The sequence below is a fragment of the Phascolarctos cinereus genome, unplaced genomic scaffold (genome assembly GCF_003287225.1).
Source record: "Phascolarctos cinereus isolate Bilbo 61053 unplaced genomic scaffold, phaCin_HiC Scaffold_726;HRSCAF=1367, whole genome shotgun sequence".
NCBI lineage: Eukaryota > Metazoa > Chordata > Mammalia > Diprotodontia > Phascolarctidae > Phascolarctos > Phascolarctos cinereus.
The window spans coordinates 330726836-330752750 of NW_027556098.1; the positions used below are offsets into that span (position 1 = coordinate 330726836).

The window sequence follows — 25915 nt, forward strand, 5'->3', positions numbered from 1 at the left end:
TAACTTCCTCCTTGTTCCTCTAATTTGCATATGATATCACTTCTTATGTCTAAATCATGTACCCGTTTAGAGGTTGTCTTGATATATAGTGTGATGATACAGTGTGAGTGTCAGTCTATATCTATTTCCTGCCAGCCTGCTTTCCATTTTTTCAAACAACTTTTGTTGAATAGTGAGTTCTTACCCAAATAGCTGGGATCTTTAGGTTTATTCAACACTAGGCCACTGTGCTTGTTTGCTTCTATATGTTGAATAACTAATTTGTTTCACTAATCGACCTTTCTATTTCTTACCCACCACAAAATTGTTTTAATAGTTACTGCTTTGTAATATAGTTTGAGATCTTGTATTATGAGGCTCCCTCCTTTCAACTTTTTTTCATTAATCCCTTTGATATTCTTGAATTTTTCTTCCTTCAGATGATTTCCTCTCCCTAATTCTAGAAAGTACTTTTTTGGTAATTGATGACATGGCACTTAATAAGTAAAGTAATTTAGGTAGTATTGCCATTTTTATTATATTTTCTTGGCCTTATCATGAGCAATTAATATTTCTCCAGTTATTTAGAAATGCCATTATTCATGTTCAAAGAGTGTTTTATAATTGTGTTCATACAGTTCCTCTGTGTGTTTTGACAGGTAGACTCCCAAGTATTCCATCCTTTCTACAGTAATTTTAAATAAAATCACTCAATTTCTCTCTGTTAGATTTTATTGGTAATATACAGGAATGTTAATTATTTACGCAGGTTTATTTTATATGCTGCAACTTTGATGTTGTTAGTTGTTTCAATTAGTTGAAGCTTTAGGGTTTTCTAAGTAAACCATCATATCATCCACAAAAAGTGATCATTTTATTTATTCTTTACCTAAATTTATTTCTTCAGTTTCTTTTTCTTGTCTCATATTGCTAGCGTTTCTAGTACTGAATATTAATGATAATAATGACATCCCTGTCTTACCTTTGCTTTTGCTGGAAAGGCCTCTAGTTTATTTCCTTTACAGATAATATTGGCTTTTCATTTTAGATAGATCACTACTTATCATGTGAAGGAAAGATTCACTTTTCCCTATGTTTTCTAATGTTTTTAATAGGAATGGGTGTTGTATCTTGTCAAAAGTTTTATTTTGCATCTATGGATATGATCATGATTTTTGTTGTTTTCATTACTAATAAGGTCTGTAATATTTATAGTTTTCTAATATTGAATTAGTTCTGTATTCCTAGCATAAATCTAGTCTTAAGCATAGTGTATATTCTTTCTTATGTATTGCTATAGTTAATGTTAAATTTTTTTTACATCAATATTCATTAGGGATCTTGGTCTATAGCATTCTTTCTCTGTTTTGAATCTTTCTGGTTTAAAATGAAGACCATATTTGCATTATTGATGCAATTTTGTGGGACCCTTTTTACCCCCTTTATAAACAGCTTATGTAGTATTGGAATTAATTATTCTGTAAGTATTTGATAGAATTCCCTTTGTAAATCCATCTAGTCCTGGTTTTTTTTTCCTTTGGGAGTTCACTTTTAGCTTGTTCAATTTCTTTTTCCTAAGATTGAGTTATTTAAGTCCTTTATTTCCTCTACTGTTAACCTGAGCATTTTTTGTAAATATTCATTAATTTTATTTAGATTATCAGTTTTTTGGCATATAATCAGGTAAAATAGCTCATAGTATTTTCTTTTATTTCTTTATTCATTGTAAATTTTCCTTTTAAATTTTTGATACTGGTAATTTGGTTTTCTTTTTTAAATCAAATTAGTTAATGGTTTATCTACCTTAGCGTGTACATGTGTGTGTATGTGTGTGTGTGTGTGTGTGTGTTTTTAAAGAGCTCCTAGTTCTATTTATTAATATAATTTTTTTTTGCTTTCAATTTTGTCAACTGATTTTCAGGACTGCTATTTTGGATTTTAATTGGAGGTTTTTATTTTGTTAGTTTTCTATTTTTTAAAAAAAAATTATATGCCCAAGTCAATGATTTATTCTTTCTCATTTTTATTGATGAAAGTGTTTATAGATATGAACTTCCCCCCATAGAACTGATTTGGCTTTATCTTCATAATTTTGGTGTGTTGTCTTATTGTCATAATTTTCTTTAATGAAGTTAACAATTGTTTCTATGATTTCTTCTTTTACCCACATGTCCTTTAGAATTATTATTCATTCTCCAATTAACTTTTTATAGTTTCTTTAGTGGCTCTCTACTAAATATAATTTTATTGCATTGTTCGTAACAGATGTGTATTTAATATTTCAACTTTTCTGTATTTACTTGTGAGGTTTTTACGCAGTAAATTTTTGTTAAGGTGTCATACACCACTGAGAGAAATACGTATACACCTTTCCATAATCTCCAGAGGTCTATGATAATCTAAATTTTCTAAAATTCCATTCAGGTCATTTTTGTTTATTCATATTTTTGGTTAGACTTACCTAGGTATGAGAAGGATTAATTGTGATTCCTCACTATTATAATTCTGCTGTCTATTTAACTCATTTAACTTTTCCTTTAATAATTTATAAGCAATGTCATTTGGTGCATATATGTTTACTATCAATATCATTTTATTCTCTATGGTACCTTTCAGCAAAATGTAGTTTCCCTGTTTATATTTTTTAATTAGGGCCATTTTTGCTTTTGCTTTGTTTGAGATCATGATTATTGCTCGTGCTTTTTTTTTTAAACTTCAGTTGAGAAGCATAATAGATTCTGTTCCAGCCCCTTATTTTATCTGAGTTCATCTTTCTGTTTTAAGTTTGTTTCTTGTAAGTAACATATTGTTGAATTCCCATTCCCATTCACAATTACAGTTGTTAATTGTGTAGTTACCTCAATCCTATCTTCATAATTTTTCTCTTTGTTTTCTGCCCCCTTTTAAGAGTTTTTTTGGCTTAAGATTAATCTCTTCTTTAATCTGCCCTCCTAATTCTCCCCATTTCCCTTTTCCCTTTTATCTCCTTTTTCCAATTAAGTTAAGATGAATTTCTGTATCTAACTCTCTCTCTCTCTCTGTATGCATTTGTTCTTTCCTCCTTTCACCAGTTCAGATGAGAGTGCCATTCAAGTATACACACTCCCCTTCCTTCTTGTTTGTATAATCTTCTACTTGCACAACCCAATTATGTGAGATAATTTCCCACATGTGTCTTTTCCCTCACCATAGTATATTCTTCTCCTTCCTTTCTGTTCTTCTTTTTAAGGTCATCAGAACACAATAATCACTCCCAGGCCCTCTATCTAATTAGACTCCCATCTGTGACCCCTGATGATGATAGGGTTCTGAGCGAATACATGTATTATCTCCCCGTATTAGAAGGTAAATAGTTTATCTTTGTCTAATTATTTATGGCAGCTCACTCACATTGGCCCTTTTATGCTTCTTTTGACCTTTATTGTTGTACTTCAGACTTTCTATGCAAGTCTGGTATTTTTGTCAGGCATTCTTGGAAGTCCTGTATTTCATTTCAGTTTAGCTGTTCTTCAGTTGTGTCTGACTCTTCATGACCCCGTTTGGGGTTTTCTTGGCAGAGATACTAGAGTGGTTTGCCATTTCCTTCTCCAGCTCATTTTATAGATAAGGAAACTGAGGCAAATGGGTTAAATGACTCATCCAGGGTCACATAGCTAGTAAGTGCCTGAGGTGGGATTTGAACTCATGAAGATGAGTCTTCTTGATTCCAAGCCCAGTGCCCTATCCACTGTACCACCTAGCTGTCTTTTCTAATAATTAGCATTGTTCAAGGAGGATATGGACTACCTCAAGAGACAGAGGATTTCTCCTCACTGGAAGTTTTCAGTCAAAGGCTGGATAACTACTTGGTGTGTGTGATATGGAAGGGATCCTTTTTCAGGTGTAGGATGGACCTAAGAATCCCCTCCAACTCTGCAATTGGTTGATTCTATAATTCTTTGGTTCTGGCATTATATCCCTAATACCTTTTTATAACTCTCAATCTTGTGTTGCCATGATTCATCACTTGCTGATGTCTTTTTTTCTGAACTACTTTCTGCTGTACTTATAATTTAGTACTTGTTTCCTGAATGTTTCATGTTTACATGTCTTGTTTCCCCCTACAACAGGAATATGAGCATCTGGAGGTCAGGGGGGCCACTTCTTTTGTCATTCCTCAGCAGCCGGTAGTGAGCCGAACCCTCAATGAATGCTCAGTCGATTGAGTGAAGGCTTTTGAATCTTCATCTCCAATTGTTTGTGCTCTTAGCATGAATGAACTGCTCTTTCATTCCAGAAATCCTATATTTTTGACAAACGACCACTTAGTCCTGAGATTAATTCTGCTAAGCAAGAGGAATATTCCCAAGGTCTTTTGAAACAAATGGAGAGCAAACGAGAAAAGGAACTAAAGCAGAAACAGAATACCGAGCTAATGGACCGCCTGGAACAAGTGCAGCTCACGGAAGAGTAAGTCCAGTTTGCCCTTCTCTGAACATCGGAAAGTGAGCTTTTGTATTGATGATTCCTAGTGGGACTTGACCCTGTGCTAATGTTCTCATTACCACTCGGCTGTAATAACTGGCCCCAACAGAAACTATTTCACAGAACAAAATCTCAATGTAGAAATTATTTTTATTATTTTTATTGTTTTCATTAGCATAACCATTATTTAGTCTTTCTGTAACCTCTGCCATTTTTAAGTGCTTTGGTATTACTAGATGCAGGCAAGGTCATAGAGTCATGCGGTGAGTTGGCATTTTTCCCATTTAGGTGCAAATGGTTAGATGAGATGTAAACAGAATAGACATGGTGCTGTGCTTTGCATCAGTGCTGTCAAACTCAAATGGGAATGATCCCTTCAGGGAACATATTGATTTAGAAAATCACAATGTCATATTATTTTATTTTTATTTTGTTAAACATTTCAATTATATTTTAATCTGGTTCCTCCACAGAAGTTCTGGTGAGTGAGTTTGACCTCTCTGCTACATCATCAAAAAAGCATGTCTGTTCCTTCCTTAAGAGCTATCCTTTTCATAGTAAGGGATGGACACAACCAGAGTTAAATGCTCAGGAGACATCTATTGAACTGAAACAAGTATATTCTAGGAAATAAATACATACAATATATGCTAACATAATGCTTACATGCTTAAGAGTGCACCCCACTTTACATAAAGGCTGCATGTAAACGAAATCTTTTTTTGGTTTGTTTTGTTTTTTGCTAGGCAACTGGGGTTAAGTAACTTGCCCAGCGTCACATAGCTAGGATCAAGTATCAAAGCCAGATTTGAACTCAGGTCCTCCTGACTTCAGGGCCAGTGCTCTTATCCACTATCTAGCATCCCCTGGAATCATTCTTTAGTTCCTTTTTTTTTTTTTTTAAGGCAATTGGGGTTAAGTGACTTGCCTGGGGTCACAGAGCTAGTAACTGTCGAGTGTTTGGTGTGAGGCCGGATTTGAACTCAGGTCCTCCTGACTTCAGGGCCAGTGCTCTTATCCACTATCTAGCATCCCCTGGAATCATTTTTTAGTTCCTTTTTTTTTTAAGGCAATTGGGGTTAAGTGACTTGCCCGGGGTCACAGAGCTAGTAAGTGTCAAGTGTTTGGTGTGAGGCCGAATTTGAACTCAGGTCCTCCTGACTTCAGGGCCGGTGCTCTATCCACTGTACCACCTAGCTGCCCCGAGTTCTTTTTTTTTTTTTTGTGAGGGAATTGGGGCTAAGTGACTTGCCCAAGATCGCACAGCTAGTGTCAAGTGCCTGAGTCTAGACTTGAACTCAGGTCCTCCTGACTCCAGGGCTGGTGCTCTATCCACTAGGTCACCTACTTGCCCCCAGAATCACTTTTTAAGAGTGAAATTCTCTACTCAAAGGAATCTTGGCAATGGCTTTTGTTTAGTGAATAATCAGTCACACCTTAATTTATCTGCTTGTAAGTATAGATGTTTATGTCAAGTTTTATATAAAGTGGGACACATTTTGATTATGAACATTCACAGTATTATGCTTTTTGGTTGCATATTGCCTTTGTGTAGCATTTATGTCTGTTTAAAAATATTAGCTCTCAATGGAGAGCGTCTGATTCTTCTTTTTTCTTTGCTTTGTACAGTGCCTAGTACTGGGTCTCAATTCCTTCTTTAAAAAATTTAATTTAATTTTTGTTTTCAATTCTAAGTTCTCTCATTCCTTCCATCCCCTTCCCCTGTCGTTGAAAAGACAAGAAATACCGTAACTGCGTGTCATGCCCAAAGGTGCTGAATTAATTTTTCTTTATATTCTCAGTGCACAGTTCCTTGCACATCCTAGGTGCTTAATGCATGCTTACTGATTAACTGGTCAATAATGATGAGCTGTATTTCTTGGAAATGTGGCTAAACCTTCTCTCCTTTTCCTACCTCTCCGTCTTGTCCTTAGTTTGGCTGCCCAAAGATCAAAGTACTTAAAAGATAGGATGGAAGAAGCGCACTATTACAAGAGGGCCTTGGATGCCCAGGTAGGAGGCTAACCCTCAAAGCATGTCATTGTGTTCTGTGCACAAGCTCGTCTTGTCCAATCTGAGTATTGGATTCCTGGGAAAAACTCGCCCTCTCTCCCCATCTGTATTTAGATAAAGAACAGGCCACCTCCACTGCCCGTGTTTGAGCCGGATTCATCAGAGCCTATCTTGGGAAGATGGACACGTCTAATGAACGTTTGGCAGAAAGGAAGCAGCGGGAACAGAAGTACATGAAACACCAGCTGCAGACGGTTGCCGACCAGAAGAGGACAGCCATCCTGCGCCAGCTGGTGGATCAGAAGCGGGATATAGACATGTTGCAGAAGACCCAGAGAGAGTAAGGATGCTGGGAATTGAGCCGAACAAATTTCCATAAACATTTGCATACGCACATACATACATACAAAGCGTGCACACATAATACACGTGGAAAAGGTTTGGAACACTTTGGGCCGCCGATATGTACAATGCACACATGCACATGAAAGCCCCTTCTTATGCACATAATAGAATGTATGGTGCAGATATGCATTTATCCATCCCTTCATACAACCTACACATGCACACACAACTGTGTGCATCCAAACGTGTGCACACTCACAAAAACATGCAAACTCTAAGCAAAAATAAATGTGTCATGGCTAACTTGGCCGGACAGAGGATGAGGATGTAGCTCAGGATTCTGCCCAGGGTCAGACATGGTGTTACACTGTAGCAGCGGCCATTCTGGAGCTGACCATGCGGTCTCTCCACCCTCTCTGTGGCTACTTACCCCGCTGCTCATTTCATGGCCCTGTTGTGAGATAACCCCATGAGAATGAAAAGCACCTCTAAACACCACCATCCAACTCTCACTCCTTGCCGGAATTCACCAAGAGTAGACATTGTGACTAAAGGTACAGTTATACTCCTGGTGCTTCAATTTACCTTCAACCCACCAACACTGCTAAAACATTCTATGATCACCTATCCATGTAAGGATGAAAGAAATGTCACGCTTGATCAGTCAGTCATGACCCCTGCTCGCCCTGCTTCCCATACCCCCACAGCTCCACAGTCTTCCTCTGATAGTCATTGCTGAGGGAGAGTGGAGGTAACCATTATTATGCTCACCTCAGAAGGCTCAGGGATATTCCTGGTTCCCCATATAGTCCTGTCTAATGCTGCCACAGAAAAATCTCTCACTGCCTGTACTACCCTCCAGAAGAGTGGCTATAATCTAACTGGGAATTGCTATCCAAAAGTAAAATGGGCTTTCTTATGAGGTAGTGAGATCTCCATCATTGCAAGGTGTCAAGCAGAGGCTAGGGCAGGGGTGGGGGACCTGAATTCAGTCCAAGTGCCCCACTTGAGGACCAAGACGGCCACATGTGGCCTCGAGGCCTCAGGTTCCCCTCCCCTGGGCTAGGGGACTACTTGCTGGGGAGATTGTAGCAGGGACTTTCAATTTTCAAGTATAAGTTGCATTAGAAAGCCTCTAAGGTGTCCCTTTCTAAGCCTGACACTCTGAAATTCTCTAAGCATTTAGCAAACACAAAGAGTGTTTACTGAGTACTAAAGATTCTGTTTATTTTTTTTTTCAGGAGAATAAAAAGAATAAGGAATAAAAGCTTTGGGCACCCCAGCTGAGGTTCCCTGAAGTGCTTATATTTGCCTAATCCTCTTGGGGGATTTCCCTCCTGCTGGGCTGCCCCCAACAAGAGCCTCTTAGGATTATTGTATTATTATAATATTTTAATCCACAGTCCCTCAACATTTGTCTTTCATATGGTTCTTGGATTTCACTAATGACTATCCTGGGTCTCTAGGCTTTTGTGCTATGGAATCTGCCCATGACCATGGACAATAGGGGCAGTTGGATTTCAGAAATTTGCTATTATATGACCATGAGACTAGTGTGATGTTGGTGGTAAAAGAGTCTGCTAGAGTTGGTAAGACGTGATTAACTAGGGCAACGGGGAAGTGATTTTTCATGGATGGGTAGAGTTGCTTAGAGGATGGTTGGGGCAGGGCAGCATGAATCTGGGGCTAAGTTGCCAAGACATTCAGTAGGAGAAGAGGTATCACTAACACTCAACTTGTAGTCAGGAGACCTGTTCTGGGTTCAAGTCCAAGCTTATTGTTTGTAAGCTATATATTTTGTGGGCTCAATTTCCTCCTCTGAGAAAGGAGAGGGTTCTATTAATTTCAGTCCCATTGCCAATTCTAACACATTGGTTCAAGGTCTACTGGGCACAGAACACTGTACTTGGCAACTGGGGAGATGGAAAGTTTAGGAAAGAGAGTCTCTGCCTTCAAAGTGCTTATAGTGTAATCATTAACAAGTTAAATGTAAAGATCGTAGAGCTGTTTCTCTCTCCACACCTTCTTCTTTCTAATGTTCTTACATACATATAAATTGGGGCTGGAAAAGGGACCAAGATCAGTTAATCCCATTCATTCATTCCACAGGTACAGGTAAACCAATTCAATCCAATAAATATTTATTAAGTGCCTACTGGGCTACATGCTGCAGAAGACCCAGAGAGAGTAAGGACTGGGCTAATCACTGAGGATACAATCGACAAAAAGAAAGACAGTCCTTACCCTCAAGGGGCTTACACTCTAAGGAGGGGAGACAACACACAAAAGGAGCAGAAAAGCTGGGGGAGGGGTGTGGAGGAAAGAGGGAAACTTGAATCTTCATGTATAACAATTTGTGCTGTTTGGGTTTTTAGCATAAATAAATTGCTTCTCTAGTCCAGAAATCCTTCACTTTTGACAAATGACCACTCAGTCCTGAAATTAAAATTGGGGGGGGGCTAGGCAATGGGGTTAAGTGACTTGCCCAGGGTCACACAGCTGGTCAGTGTCAAATGTCTGAGGCCAAATTTGAACTCAGGTCCTCCTCACCCTAGGGCCAGTGCTTTGTCCACTGCTCCAACCTAGGTGCCCCATGAAATTAATTTTGCTAAACAAGAAAGTACCTGGGGACATCTTGTTCCATGGAATTGAAACCAGGCAGAGCATCAGATGTAGAGTGGAATGAAGCAAAAGTCCAGTTTCTGCGCTTTATAAAGGAAGGCCTTAGAAGGAGTTTGGTAGTCTACCCTCCAGCCCTCCTGTCAAAGGGGAGGAGAGGCTGAGGAAGGTGGTGTCAGTTAAGGCTTGAATTAACAGCATGGTGATGAGATTAGAAGTGAGCTGAGATGGATAATATTTTGTCCAAGGTCACATAGCTAGTAAGTAGTAGAAATGATCAACTTAACCTAAATCCTCTTTGAGCCGGAATTAATTAATCAACAAGTATTTGTTAAGAGTCTACTGTGTGTGGGGCAGCTAGGTGGTGCAATGGATAGAGCACTGGCCCTGAAGTCGGGAGGACCCGAGTTCAAATCTGGCTCAGACCAAACACTTGACACTTACTAGCTGTGTGACCCTGGGCAAGTCACTTAACCCCAATTGCCTCAAAAAAAAAAGTCTACTGTGTGCCAAGTACTATGCTAGGTGTTGGAGATACAATGACAAAAATGAAATAGTCTTTACCTTCAAGGAGCTTACAGTCTATAAGGGAAGATAAAATATACATGTAGAATACATAAACCAGTAAGTATACAAATGACCTCTTATTTTCTCAGCAAAGTTATGAGGCCATGCTGATGCCTTCTTTCCCCTTCCCTTTCAGCTCCCTATTATGTGTTGTCCTCTGTTAGAGTGTAAGCACCTTGAAGGCAGAGATTGTTTTTCTTTTAGCTTGGATTTGTATCTCCAGGACTTATTAGGGCACCTGACACTCAGTAAAGTTAATAAATGTTGCTTATTGCCTCAGCTGAGAGGGAAGGGAAAGTGTTGGAGGTTTGAGAGAAAAGAAGGTTTGGAACAACTTCCGTGGGGAGAAAGAGGATCGTTTTGCTGCCGTGAAAGCCCAGCTGAGATTAGCTTACATAAATTGTAGTTGGCCCATTCAGCTCAGTTTCTCCTCTTCTGTTCATGATGAAGACCTGAGAAGGAATGAAGGAAGTGGACAGTGGCAATTATCTCAGGCTGGGATTGGGATGGATGAATGTTGGTATAGGACAAAAGTTAAGCGATTCTAGGGCATAGGACAGTGTGGAGTGAACTCATTACCTATAGGATTAAAAGATTATATAAGATTTGGAAGGAAAGAAAGAAACACAAAGCCAGAGCAGAGTTAATGACCTGAGAAGGGGATAGAGGGAGTGGAGGTCATGATTAAGGTGTAAAATAGGGTGAGAGGAGTGAAGACATGGGGAAAGATGAAATGACAGGAGGCCATGATCTAATAAAGGGATTTGGGAGTTTTTGATGGTTAAATGGAACCCTTTTGGGTGATGGAGAAATCCAGGGTGTGACCATCTCTTTTATGTGGCTGAGGTACAGTGGGAGAAAAATAGATCTTCGGCTGAGAGGAGATTGAGGGACCAAGAGGCCGGGTGTTTCAGAGAACATCAACATGTATGTAGAAGTCTTCCACTAACATAAAGCATTGTTCTCTTATAGGAATATCCCTGAGAAATGGTTCTCCAGCCTCTACTGGAAGATTTTCCTAGGGAGGAAAGAGTAATGATGTTCAAAATGCAGACGAATGAAACGATTGCAAACATTTTTATGAGAGAATACTGACCCCTAGTGGCTATTGCTAGTCTAAAGCAAAGTGAGGCCCAGTCTGTGCCTATGGTCAACTCAGTGCATAGTTGGGAGTTCACTTTGGAAGCCCCAGATCAAAATAAGAACAAAATAAGCAGACACAGAAATGAAAACTTATTTTATATTTCTTTGAGACTGGAAGAAGTGAAAATGAAACAACTAAGTGGAGACAGTAGCTTGGTCTATTAGAGAAAGCCCTGGTCTAAGAGAAGATTCGGGGTCTAGTTCTAGCTGTGTTTATAAACCTAATGGGCAATTGGTTCACTTTGCCTGTCTGGGCCTCAGTGTTGTTATCTGTTAAATGAGACTAGATGGGCTCTAAGAACCTTCCGTGTTCTATGGACTGCACATTTGGCCCATTAAGTATCCCAATCACTCTGACTGCATATTTGAAGACCATTGCCTTTCCCCCCAACCCAGGCTACAGAATATGTGACAGGCAACATGGTTTATGGAAAGAGCATTAAATTTGGAGAAAAGTAGCCTTTTCTCAAGCCACTTTTACTCACTGAATGGTGTTTAGCAAGTCCCTTCACCTCTCTTTGCTTCAGTTTCCTCATTTAAAAAAATGGGGATCATAATCTTGCCCTCCCTGTTTCATAGTGTGGTTTGAGAGTTAGCGATCTGTAAGCTTACGCTAAAATGTAGACTGCTAGAGAAATGTGAGCTATAATTATTAGAGACTGAGAAAACACAACATCATTGTATCTGGAGGTCAAATAAATAATACTCTATTCATTTCTCTGCCAATGACACCACTGCATACATTACAGGGTACATAGCCTCACAGGCAATGGAAGGTTTGTTTTATTTAACAAAGAAGTTGCCTGTTTCACTTGCTGATGCCTGTTTGCTTCCCCCGCCCCAGTTCATTTCTGTGCCAAATTCTGTGCCCTCCACTCCCCTCCCCTACCTCATGCCCCACGACTTCAACAGGGTGAGATTAAAATTTGGGCTACTATAGTGGCCATGATGACAGAGGGGAAGGTTTGTGACTATTGGTCCCTAGGGGGTGAATTTCCATCAAAAGCAGTATATATCAGAGTCGTTGGTAACAATAGGCCTGAAAACCAAATTGTGTAAACTCTAGAAAACAGCCTGAGATAATGAAAAGATCCCTGATTAGCCTGGGAGTCAGAAGATCTGAGTGCTAGTACAGGCTGTGCAGTTCACCTTTGGGTTACCTTGGAAGAGTCCCTTTCCCTTGCTGGCCCTTACTCTCCTCAATATATCAACTGAGTGGATTAGCTTATATGCTCTAAGGTCTTTTCCAGTTCTAATGTTCTGTGATGTCAGTGAAATGGTAAATCTTGAAGACGTGGAATGTAGAGAGGCTGAGTTTCATAATAATAGCTAGCATTTCTATAGTGTGTTAATGTTTTCAAAGTGCTTTTATTGCAATTTTTGATATCCTTTTACAGATGAAGAAATTAAAGGAGACACAAATTAAGTGACTTGCCTAGGGTCATACAGCTAGGACGTGTCTGATGGTGCATTTGAACTCAGGTCTTCCTGACTCAAGGTCCAGTGCTCTATCTATTGCACTATCCAGCTGCTGACCCATGGCAATATACAAAAAAGGCAAGAGAGCTGGGCCTGGAGCCAGAAAGACCTAGGTTAAAGACCTGTCTCAGACCCAAATTCTCTGATGACCACCAGCAAGTGACTTAACCATTCAGGCTGGCAGGAAGCTCTCTAAGGCTATTAAGTTGCTGAGAAAGTACATCAACAGAGGAGGCTCACTGCCAGGAGCTCTGAAATCAGGTCTATTCCCTGGACCCTGTTGATTTTAATAATGTTAATATTCAACATTTATATGGAGTATATATATATATATATATATATATATATATGTATTTATGTATGTATACAGATACATACATATCTCCTCTTAGTTTCACAACCCTGGGAAGTAGACATATTGTTGTTCCAATTTTACAGATAAGGAAATTGAGGCAGACAGTGGTTAAGTGACTTGCCAGCCTGAAAATCTAATCTGTGAGAATGGGAATGGGGTTATGGTTGAGGGTTTGAGGGTTTGAGGGTTTGAGCAGTAACTGTGGGGAATGAAATAAAGGGTCAATAAAAGAATAGCTGAACAATCATTAAGCAGTAGTGAAGCCGTGTTGTAGAACAGAAGTGAGTTGTTCAGTATTAGGACCAGACAGTAGAGATCATATGGTCCTTCCCACTCATTTTATGGAAGAAGAAAAAGAGGACCAGAATGAGAGCCTTTTAATTTGTTTCTCAGAGATGGCAGACTCAGCCAAAGCATTCCATTTGCTCCCATTAAAGGGAGGCCAAGAGAAGGCCCAAGAATCTGACCAGGTCTTTGTCCACTGGTGTTTGTAGCAGCGTCTCTGCCCAAAGCTGATGTATCCTGTTCTTTTTAGGCACTTGGCAGACAGAATGGCGGAGCTTGAGAAGACAATGAAGATGAACCAAGGTCTGCAGGAGAACTGGGAGAAAAGTGCTGAGCTGAAGAGGCATCGGGATATGGAGGAAAAAATCTTTAAACGGTCAGGCTCAGCAAGGGCCCCAACTTTAACTGTTGAAAACAAACAACCAGCTTCTGCCTTGTCTCACTTCCTTGACCTTTCTATCTTTGCCTCTCCTCAGAGGGGCCTTATTCCTCTTTGACTTGCTTTCTGTGTGCCAGTGTTCTTGGCCAAAGAATGGGGATACCCTCAGAGGTTCCCCTCAGTGCTGACAGACAGACAGTAGGAGAGGGAGAAGAAGAAATTTCATTTCTGGAAATGGTGTTGACTGGCAGAGCAGCAATCCAAGTGCCTGGGCAGAGCACTGGTGGATAAGGATGAGGAATAGAAAACGTAGACATTCATTCATTTAGTCAGCCCTGTGTTTACACCTGTTATTGTTAGCAGGACAGTACTAGGCGTTAAAGGAGATAAAAATGGTAAATAAGAACATATTTCCCTCCTCCTGGTATATACATTATAACAGGGCACGTAGGATGCTTGCTATGTGCAAATATGCCATGCCATACTTAACACCTCGGTCTTCTTGTCACTGCCTCTGCTCAGAAACCTCTAATAGATCCTTGTTGCCTAGACAATGAATACAGATCCACAAATTGCTCTCCGCAATCTGGTTTTAACCTACTTTTCTAGTCTTATTTCACCTTTCTTTCCTTTCTGCAGTCCACATTCCAAAGGAAGGGGTGTCATGTTCCCCAGTCTTACCTGCTCTCTCTACTCTGTGCGTTCACGCAGGTTAGGTCATCCACCATACCTTGAATGTCCTCTCTTCTTCATTTCTTGCTACTGGAATTACTGAAATCTTTCCCTTCCTTCAAGCTCTAGATCAGGTGCTACCTCCAACATGAATCCTGCCTTGCCTCCCCTAGCTAGAAGTGATCTCTCTAACTTCAAATTTCCCTAGACCCCTGGTCTGGATCTTTCTTTGGCCCATATCTCACACTTCTTTGTCTTTTTTTATGGTCATTGATAAATGCATATTTTCAGAATAGACAGTAAGCACTAAGCATAATCCTGTGTTATATGTCACATACACTGTGAATGTATAAAACACATATAAAAACACATAGCTTACATGTAGGAATGTATGTGTATATATACAATAGTATATATATTTTACACACTATATGTGCCAATACCCTTCTGTGACTTCAGTGAAATGTCTTGATGACACAGAGTGCAGGGAGGCTGTGTCATAATAATAGCTAGCAATTATACATTATGGTAAAGCTTGTAAAGTGCTTTATAAATATTAACTCATTTTGTCCCAACTACCTGTTTGTAGATAAGGAAACTGAGGAGCCCCAAGCTAAGCCTAGGGTCACACAGCTAGGAAGTGTTTGATGGTGCATTCGAACTCATCTTCCTGACTCCGGGTCCAGTGCCCTATCCACTGCACCATCTAGCTACATCATGGTGGATAGAGAGCCGTGTGTGTGTGTGTGTGTGTGTGTGTGTGTGTACATACACACAAATGTACACACACAGTACATATATATTTAGAGAGAAAGAGATCGTTCTTTTTGCCTCTTCCTCCAATGCTTAGTACTGCGCTACACATAATAGATACTTAATGAATGGCTGAATAAATGAACAAATGTCTCAACTTTCCATTTTTCATCCTTATCCACCAGGCCTCTGACCAGGCTTTTGGATGGCCATTCTTCGTCACCACCATTTCCAGAACTACGAAAAGTCTATGTCTATATATGCCAGCCTTATTATTTCACTGGCAAAGGAAAACTCGTGGTGGGGAATCTTCCTTTACCAATGCAGAGTACCACCTGCTCTGTAACCTATCATCTTGGAGAGTATCCCGGGTCCCATACCCATTGTGGGTTTACACACACACACACACACACACACACACACACACACACACGGGACCCAGGGGCATGGAACTTGAATCCTCAGTCTTCCTGACTGTGACGCCTCTCAGTTCTTTGTATGTAATGATGGATGTTTGCTAAATTGAATGGAAGTGATGGATTCTTGTTCTTTATATTCTTAGGGCTTCTGACAAGTTGTTCATCCTGGATCAATGTGAGAAGTACCGACGCTGTTGCCAGTGTAAGAGGCGTCTGAACAACTGTGGGGAAACTAACCTGTGGCCGATGACCAGACACTTACATGGCTCCAGACTGCTGGTTTAAAAGAAACGTTTGGGCCTGGGTTTCCTGGGGAAAAGTTTTACTCTTTTTGGATATGGTGATGTGACTGTGGACTGCTTATCACACCTCAATGAAAACAATATTACGAGGTTTTTTTTGTGCCTTCGGTTTTAGAAGTCTTTTTCTCTATGTTCTCTGGTAGAGTTCAGATAAAAAAAATCAAATGGGAAAAATAGGTTCCCCCCTTCCTGGTCACCTGCATTGATTTTCGATACTTCTGTCTGCTTGGAGTTGAGTTATAGAGTAGGGTGGTAAGGGCTAGACTACCACTGGCTTAGGGCTCCGGGGAGGGGACAATGGTTATTCCCGTCCCTGTGTTTGGTGGGATTCGTGAGATGTGACACTGGACTGGGACGCTACTGTGTTATCCCTGCCCCATGTGACCTTGGGCAAGTCACTTCATTCTTTTGTGCTACAATAAGCATTATCATAATAAATATTTTTCAAAGTGCCTACCTGTGCGTGGCATTTGATAATGGCAACTGTCCACCCCTTAGCCAACCCTATCTTCTCCAAGGCACTGGAAGCATCGGGGTTGGTGTCATAATCACAGGTGGGGCCCAAGACTGAGAGAGTTAATGGGACCGAGTCGAAGGCTCAGGGGCCTGAGGCTTTGCCCGATAAAAGCAAGAAGGTAGAAGAAGACAGCAGAAAGCCTCATTGAAGATCAAACAGGTTTGAATTTTGGTGGGGTGGTCCAGGCATGTGGGGAGCAGGGGACCAATTTTGATAGTAGTGGAACAAAAATCTTAGAGGAGGGAGAAGTGGAGGTAGATCAGAGAGGGATGGTCCCAAGATAAAAGGACTGGAGGAATCTTGATAGCCCCTTCCCCTCTGCTTCTTAAAGGGGGGCATTTCCTGGTCAGCCCTTGTCACTCAGACAAGAGTTGGTTAGAACATTTCCTCAGCATTTTTTTTTCATCTAGGACACACTCATCAATGTACTGGCACGTTCTAAATATCATCCTCTCCCTTCTCCCTCCTCAGGGTCAACCATCCACTAATCAAGCCACCCATAGGTTTTACATCCAGCTGCACTCCAAACACCACATGTGTGTGCACATAACCTCCATATAGCCCTCCTCTTTCCACCATGCATACTACTGTCTCCTTCCTCTATCCTTCAAACCCCAGTTGGACACAGAAAGGGGAATGAGGAAACCTGAAGTGGTGTTGACACACTGTGATCACAATATTATTTTAAGCAGACTTGGTTTCTTTTTTATACTTTGTCTTTGCTGGTTGCATAGATTGTGCCATCAGCAAACACCAAAGGAAAGTGCATAATCATATTATTACATAGAATACTAGTATCTTAGAGTTGGACAGGACCTCATGGGTGAACTGATTCAGCCCCCTATCTGAAGCATGGATCCCATTCTTGACCACTAGTCATCTAGACTGTGCTTGAAGAAGCCCTCCAATGACAGGGAACTCACTACTTGTGGAGGCATCCTGTTGCACAGCTCGAGTGGCTGGAAATTCTTCATGTTGACCTGAAATTTGCTTCTTTGTAATTTACATCCCAGCCAAGCTCGGTGCTTAATAAAGATCAACACAATTCTTGTCTGTTCTGGATAAACAGGTTGCTGTTTGTTGTTGAGTCATTTCAGCTATGTCTGACTTTTCAGGACCTCATTTGGGGTTTTCCATGGTGGTGTGGTTTGTCATTTTCTCCTGAGACCAACAGGGTTAAGTGACTTAGATGACTCCAAAAAGAGGGATAACACTCTGGCACTTGGATGCTATAGTTTCTTCCATAATAACTGCAGTTTTAGGGCATTTAAAATCATTTATAGAAATCTAGTTTGTCTTTTGTCTTTTTTGTCAATATCTTGTCAACACTGGCCATTCATTGATAATGCAATTTGTGCAAGATGGCTAAAGCTACTTTACAGCCCTGGAATGGTAGGTGGGCATTAAGAATTGAGTGCCGCCCTTGTTCAGATGAGAACGGTTGCAAGCCCACAACCTCAAATATCGTAGAAGTGATGTGCTCCTTTGGAGAGAGATGTATACGTAGACTTAGGCTCAGCATCTGCTCAAAACTCAGAGTGTGTGGAATCTATCACCTCCCAACTGAGCCCACGCTATTGTTATGCAGCTCAGCTTCTTAGGAAGTTGTTCCATGGGCTAAATTATAATTCATCTCTTGGAAGCTCCTACATAATTGATGGATCTTAAGCACAGCGCATAACTATATTAAAAAAGCAAAGACTGAAGCTATAATTTAAGCAGTATATGCAGTCTTGAAGCTTGGGGGAATAAGAAAGGAATAAGCATTTATTAAGTGCCTACTTATGTGTCAGGCTTTGTGCCAAGTGCTTTACAAAAATGATCTTATTTGATCCTCACAACTCTGAGCTAAGTGCTATTATGATCCTCATTTTTTACAGTTGAGAAAACTGAGGCAGACAAGTGATTAAATGACTTTTCAATGTCACCCAGCTCAGAAGTATCTGAAGCTGGATTTGAACTTAGGTCTTCCTGACTAGGCCCAGAAGTCTTATCTATTGTGCCTTCTAATTTAGGGAATTTATATAGGGGAAGAATGTTGGAGAGGCACAAAATGACATCATGTGTTGAGGGAATTAACTGGACCCTGTAAGGTTGAGTGTAGGCAAAATTATGATGTGGTAGCAATTTGTCTTCTTTGCCTCTTACCTCCCATTTCTGTTCTTTGTAAATCTTTATTGACCTTATCTCCTTTTTCAAAAATATTCCTCCCTCCTTCCCTACTTAGTGACCTTTTGTAACAAAAAAAGAAGGAAAAAAAAACAGTTTACTAAAGCTGACATATCACCTGGATCTGATGGCATATTCAGTACTTCACTTCCATAGTCCCCCACCTCTACAAATAAGGGAGAGAAATGCATTTTTCCTCCAAGTCATCTTTGGGGGCAAGTTTGTTCATTGTAATTATGCAACATTCAGGTTCATTTTTTTGTTCTAATTTGTTATGTTTTTATAGTCATGTATATCGTATTCTTGGTTCTGCTTACAATACTTTACATCAGTATATAGAAATCTTCCCATGCTTTTCTAAATTCTTCATAGTTGTCATTTATTCATCCATTTCTCAATCAGTGGACATCTACTTTGTTTCCAGTTCTTTGCTAACACAAAAATGAATGTTTTGATGTATATGGGACTTTTCTTTCTTTCTCTGACCTCCTTGGGTTTCTCTGCCCTTTTAGATACTTAATTAAGTACTGTGTCCACTTCCCCCAAAACTGACTTTCAACAACTGCTTACAACAGCCTTCATCCCTCTTGTTATGAGGAAAGACATTTGCTGGGTCAGTAGTAACTTGGTGTATTTTTGTTGAAGAATCCCAAGGAGTGTAGTAGCTCCAGTGGTGGAATTTCAAGCATTATAGCAGTGGGGTAAAGTAAATATTTTAGCATAGAGTGTCTTTCAAACCCCGTCCACTAAATTACAACAGAACAGAATCCTACATAAGAGGCCAGCCCTTGGGCCTCAGGAATTTCTCCAATAAAGTTTAGTTTAAAAAAGCATCAGACGTATCTATAATTACTGAGTAGAGCACATAGATTTTCACAGAACACAATGCCAATGACAAAACCATCAGGGATGAGGAAACATGACTGAATCAGTGGAAAGGGCTTAAGAGTTGGAGTAAGAAGACTGGGTCCAAGTTCTAGCTCCACACATTTGTCTGACCATGGCCAAGCCATTCCAAGTCTCTGATCCTTGGTCATTACATATGAAAAATAGCACTTATGCTGCTCATTTAATGATGTTGTTGTAGCGGTGAGATAAGATTGAAGGGATGCAAAATCATTTGGAATCTTATTACAGTGCTTGAAAGACCTGTGATTCTCTCCAGTATGGATACTTCTAACTACATATATTACAAACCTTCCATGCTTTAGACATGGAATTATAGTTTTAGAGATGGAAGAGACCTCAGAAACTATCTAGTACAACTTCTCATTTGTCAGATGAGGAAAATGAATTCCACAGGATTGAAGTGATTTGTCCAAGGTCACACAGGAAAAGATCTGAATCCAGGTCCTCTGATAACAGAGTCAATACTCATCCCACTGTATCATGCTGCTGCTTTGTGGCCCAAAGTATTCATTATCTGATAGCCACCTCTAACAGACACCTGATCTGTCTGTCCTTTGGACTGTATTTGAAGCCTATTCCATTTAGAGATTTAATAGAGTTCACATTATGCCTTTGAAAATTCTTTAGCCTTTGCAAATCTAAGATCATAATACCATGATGAGGCATCATAATAGGACTTTACTGTGTACTTATAAGCCTAAAGTGCCATTAAAAATTATCATGATTGATAATAACAACAGTATTACATGTTCTCTAATTTGATTACATATACTCATACTTCTATGACCTCACGGAAGTCAATACTTCTTCTGGTGATGATCTCCACTCATCTATGCTTTCTAATCCTATGCCCTTTTGTAAATCATCATGAAAATCCTTCTGGGTTGGAGGGTCAACCTAACATTCTTGAGTTGTCCTTTTAGATCTCTTGACACTGTTGAGACACTGGTGCAGCACAAAGGCTCTCCTTGTTATCCCTCTTGTTACACACTTAGCACACTTCCATTTGTGGTTATACATTTCTTTGATGTATTCTGCTTCTAGTATGCCCCCATGATGCATCTCTTTATTGTCCTTTAAATAACCTACAATTATAATTATTTGAAGACTGTGGGATTCTATGATTCCTGTGGAACTCCTCCAGTATCATCAAAGACAATACTGCAAAAATACTGTTACTGAAAAGATGAGCCTTTATTCAAGGGAGACACTTAGGGTTATTAAACACATTGCACGATTTCCCCAAAACATTGTAGCTTGATATCTTCTTGTTAATTAACTCTGGGACCACTTCATTGACAATCTGTAGTGTCTGTTCAAGACATTTTACTGATAGACCAGATCGATGATCTATCCATCCAATTTTATAGTACAATCTAGAAAAAGACATTTTAAAAATCCATTTTTCCTGTGTGAATAGCTAGACATCATTCTTTGGAATGATTATGAATCTTATTTAGGTAGCTTTGTAATGTTCTGGCAATTGAAGAAGTTAGCAGTGTTATCTAAAATAGGAGTATCCAGAGGACTTCACCTCACTTAGTGCTTTAGGTATGGAAACTTAAAGCACTAGGACTCCATTGTGTTTTAAAAATTAAAATTAGTGTTGCAAAAATTTCTTTGGTATTCTTAACTTCTTTTGACTGCATGATTGAGGCACCATATTAAGATAGGATATGTTCTTAATCCTGCAAGAAATCATAATTGTTGATTAGAGGGGTGTCCTTAGTTTTTTGGGAAGACAATTTCTCCAAGGGTACAAGGATATCAACACTATCCTCTTTGGTAAATAATTTAAGAACTCTAGTGGAAAACTATGTACTTTTGGTTTTCATTGTTGTGGGATGTCTTCATCTTGTGCCTCATAATTACTCTAAACTGTGCGTTGACTATTGCTTAAGTCAGTGTGTTCTCTTTAGCTTGCAAATTCTGTTGATCAGAACTTCTTTCCTTAAAAAATCCTCACACATTAGTGATGTTTCTTTGAAGATTTTAGCTAAACATAAAGTGTAGATTGTTTTTCTTCCATATGAAGAAGCCTTCTTCCATTTGAACTCTGCTCCTCCGTGAAAGTGGCAAATATTTTTGGTGACCATACATTTCCTTGTTCTATGTCTCAACCAGAAGTCACAAAACAAGTATTTATTAATTCATCTCTTAAGGAACCTTGTAAGAGTTTTACAAATGCATAGGAGACACTTTGTTGGAGGATAGCATCTAGGACTTAATTTTGCTGTACGGAGTTAAATGCTTTTTTATATTCAACAAATTATCAGCACAGTGGGATCTTGTGTGGTCTGAACTTTTCAGGCAACTTTATATTTTTCTGTCTTTTGTGGCTTCCATAGCTAAAGAATTCATCACCAAGTGGCCAGCCTGCTGCTGCTGAGCCTCTCTGCTCTTAGCTAGGCTGGTCACCAGAAATTTTTTTGTCATTGGGTCTCAAAGACTTTCCAGCATAGTGGAATCTGGCAGAGACTGCGTTCAGCTAGTACAGACTTTGAAAATTCAAGGTCACTTGAATGCCATGATGACAGGATATAATGTTATAATTATATCACTGTTTTAATAGATTGATTATTAATAGCTCATTATTAGTATTAATAATCAATGTATTAAAACAGCATGGTGATTGTTTTTTCTAATATCCTCTGGATATTCTGAGCAAATAATCCATTTTAAACTCCTCATAATGTATGCTTTCTGTCCATTTCCTCCCCTGTAACCAAAGAGGGAAGCCACCCTATGGGAAGGAAATTGCTGAGTAGGAGTAAAAACCAAGGTGTTAAGCAAAGTTTGTAAGTGTGAACAATCCCTGGCTGTGAATAAATAACATGTAAGGATCAAAGTCAGGAATTTTTGCCAAGGCAGCTATGGGAAACTGCTCTCTGAGCTGTACAGAATCTCAGTGCTAGGCTAAGGCTAATGGCAGTTTTTCACCAAATCATAGACTGTCTAGAAGTAGAAGGGTCATCAGATGTCATCTGGCTCAACTGCCACTTTTTATGCCTTTTATGCATCATCAACAAATAGTTGTCCAAACAGAGTAGTAAAAGGGCACTCATTACTACCCACCCATTCCATCACTGTACGGCTTTAATTGTTCCGAAGTTTCTTCTAGTGAGTTGAAATCTCTAATTCTTATTCTGTCTTTGAGGGTCAAGGAGAATGAATCTGATTCTTAAGACCTTTCAATTGTTGGATGTAGTCTATTTTTAGAGACTGATAGCTTCTGATATTACATTGCTTTTAAAAGATTCTGTTGTTGTTTTTCATATCCTTTGATGCAAATTGGGTGGGTTCTGAGGTCTACTCTTTTCATTTGCGAAACTTGGCTTCATTTTTCTTGTATTGAAAGACATGTATGCTGGTCTGTGAGCAAACAGGTACACAGAATTATATATAGATTCATAGAATGCTACATCTGGAAGGAATCCTAGGGATTCTTAGGAAGCATTTCATTCAACTCCCCTCATTTTACACTTGGGGAAAACTGATGTCCCAAGAGATCACGTGACTTGCCTGATAACACAATTAATAAAAGAGGAAATATTAATACCTGTTTGCTTTTTAAGTTTTATTTTTGTTACTAAGGGACCTATTAGAATCCTAATCTAGATATTTCAAGTTTGAAGACCTAGAAAGGAAATGAAAGACTTAAAGGGGCATAGGTAGTGTTTTCATCATTGCTAGTGGCACAGTGGATAAAGTGTAGGACCTGGAGTCAGGAAGACTTGAGTTAAAATCTGGCCTCAGACACTTATTAGCTATGTGACCATGGGCAAGTCACAACATCTGTTTGCCTCGTTTCCTCAACTATAAAATGGGGATAAGCACCTGCCTCACAAGGTTGTTGTAAGGATCAAATGAGACAAGATTTGCAAAGCACTTGCTTGGCATAGTGTCTGGCACATAATTGGTACTGTCTAAATGCTTATTCCTTTTCCTTCTCCCTAATTAAGCAGTAGTATGGTACAGTGGACAGAATATTGGATCTGGAGTCAAGGAACTGACATTTGAATTCCTGGCTCTGTCACACATTACTTGTATGATGCTGGACAAATCGTCTATCCTTTCTGGGCTTCAATTTTCTCCTCTATAAAAAGAGGGAATTAAAAGAAACGACCTCTGTGGTCACTTCCAGCTCTAAATCAATGATTAGATTTGGAATCTCAGAAGAAGAAAGAACTCAGAGTTAAGAAAATGTCATTAGAGAAAGGGATTTAGATTTCTGTACCAGAGTCTTAGATGCAGGGATGTACTCTCCAGAACAAAATTTAGATCACACACACCCCAATTTTTTTTTCCTTTGAGGAAGGAAAGGCAGAACCATCTAAAGAGACCAATGTGATTGAAAGAAAGCAAGAAATTGAAAGAAGCAAGAGAAGGTAACAGAAGAATACAAAAGCGTAGCACAGTCCTTTCTAAATAGTCTCAGAAATCCAAAGTCCAGAAGAAGCTGTTTCTTGTGATAAATACTAAGGTCAATAGGAAGAACTTTTCTTTTTCTTAAAGTAGTGATGTGGGACAAGAAAATCAAAGAAGGGAGAAGACCATTTCTCTCCCTGGCTGAAACAAATATAACCTTCATGATGGAAAGAAGGCAGAATTACTGAACTCCTCTCTTCCATTGGTTTTCTCCATTAACAAGAATTATCTAGACTTGACAGTCGGAATAAAATTTTGAAGAAGGAAGTGAAACCCAAAGCAAATGAGGGACTCTCAATGACATCAGCTTTGGAAAAACCATAGCCCTGGGCACTGAAAGAACTGTCTGAGGATTGTAATTCTGAAATACTGTTGAAGTCATGGGAAGCTAGAGAGGGTATCAAAGATAGTCAACTGTTGCAGTTTTTGAAAAAAAGAGGAAGATTGTAGATCCTTCAACTTGGTGCACTTGACTGATTTCTGGTAAAATTTTACAACACTAATTACTTGAGAGTCAGTGATCACTAAGAGTCAGTATGGGTTCATAATGCCTGAAAAGCCTCAGAGTTTACCCAGCATAACCTGGCTGAAAATCACTTCTCCACAGATATGATAAAGAATGGATTACAAGGGTCTGTAGTCAGGGCTACCCTATCTACTGACGCTGGAGGTTTATACCCACCAAGGTGTTCTTTCCATACATGCTCCCTGGCTCTGCAGAAATGCAGCCAACAAGCCACACCCCTCATCCTTGCTTTCTTTCCCTGTCAACACTATTCACTCAGCAACCAAAGACACTGACTCACAGATCCAGACTGATGCTGAAGGATCCACATTCAGAGGACATTTTTCCTGCTCATTATACACACAATAGTGTTCTGTTCTCCATAATTCCACCATAACTAGTAAGGGGCTCCTTCCCCCCTAACTTAAGATAACCAGTGGTCCTGCTGCTACCCTCATAGCCCTGCTTGTTTATCAAGAATACTATGGGCATCTGTGAATTAACTTCAAGACTAGAAAAATGGGCATAGTGATAGTAGTAGTAGTAGTAGCAGCAGCAGCAGCAGCAGCTCACATTTATATAAAATCTGCAAGGGGCTTTACAGATATCATCTCATTTGATCCTTAAGACAACACTATGAGGCAGGTGATAAAATGAGAATTTTACAGATGAGAAAACTGGAATTGAGAATTTAAGTGACTTGTCTGGGGTCACATAGTTAGTAAGTGTCTGAGATAGTGTTTGAACCCAGATCTCCCTGACTCCAAGTTCAGTGCCCTAACCTCTATGTCACGCTGCCTCCCAAATTTAACAAGGACGAGTGCGAAGTCTTACATGTGGGTTGAGCAAATCAAATGGTTATATGCAAGATGGGGGACACTTGGCGAGATTACGGTTAAGGGACTGTAAGCTGCATATGAGTCAACAGTGTGACTTGTCAGTCAAGAAACCAGTTAAGATCTTAGGCTGTTTTATGAAAGGTTCTGTGTTTAGGAGTAAGGAGGTAAGAGAATCAATGTACTATGCCCTGGTTAAATCACAGTCGGAGTTATGTGTACAGTTTTGGGCATGATGGACTTTTGAGTTAGACTACCAGGATTGTTAAAGGCTTCAATTTTGTGTCACAGCAGCATCCATGGAAGGGACATGAAATGTTTATCCTGGATAGGAGAAGGCTCAGGAGGAACATGATAGCTATATTCAAATATGTGAAGGAATATCACATGAAAGAGGAATTAGATTTGTTCTCCTTGATCTCAAAAAGCAGAAATAATGGTAATAACAATAGCTCACATTTATATAGCACTTTAAGGTTTCCAAAGTGTTTTAGATGTATTATCTTATTTGATCCTTTCAACAGTCCTGTAAGATAGAACCTGAATTATCCCCATTTTGAAGATGAGGAATCTGAGGGAGGTAGGGGTTAAGTGTCTTGCTCAAGGTCACAAGGCTAGCAGGTTCTGAGGCAAGAATTAAAATCAAGTCTTTCTGAGTATAAGACCAGTACTCTGTCCACTACCCCACCTAGGCCCAAAGGGTAGAAGTTACAGGGAGGCATATTTTGGCTTAATATGAGGAAGACATATTAACAATTTGAGCTGGCCAGCTCAAGG

General features: G+C 39.6%; 1 protein-coding gene across 1 annotated transcript in view; it reads left to right on the forward strand.

Annotated features, from left to right (window-relative positions):
- The window catches only part of CCDC81 (coiled-coil domain containing 81), a 74977-nt gene extending 57618 nt beyond the window's left edge, over positions 1-17359 (forward strand). Inside the window, 6 exon segments of the mRNA XM_020993819.2 lie at positions 4256-4428; positions 6378-6456; positions 6571-6625; positions 6628-6796; positions 13500-13625; positions 15616-17359. Of these exon segments, the coding sequence (XP_020849478.1) occupies positions 4256-4428; positions 6378-6456; positions 6571-6625; positions 6628-6796; positions 13500-13625; positions 15616-15757 (744 nt within the window). The 3' untranslated portion in view covers positions 15758-17359.
- The last annotated feature ends 8556 nt before the right edge of the window (positions 17360-25915 follow it).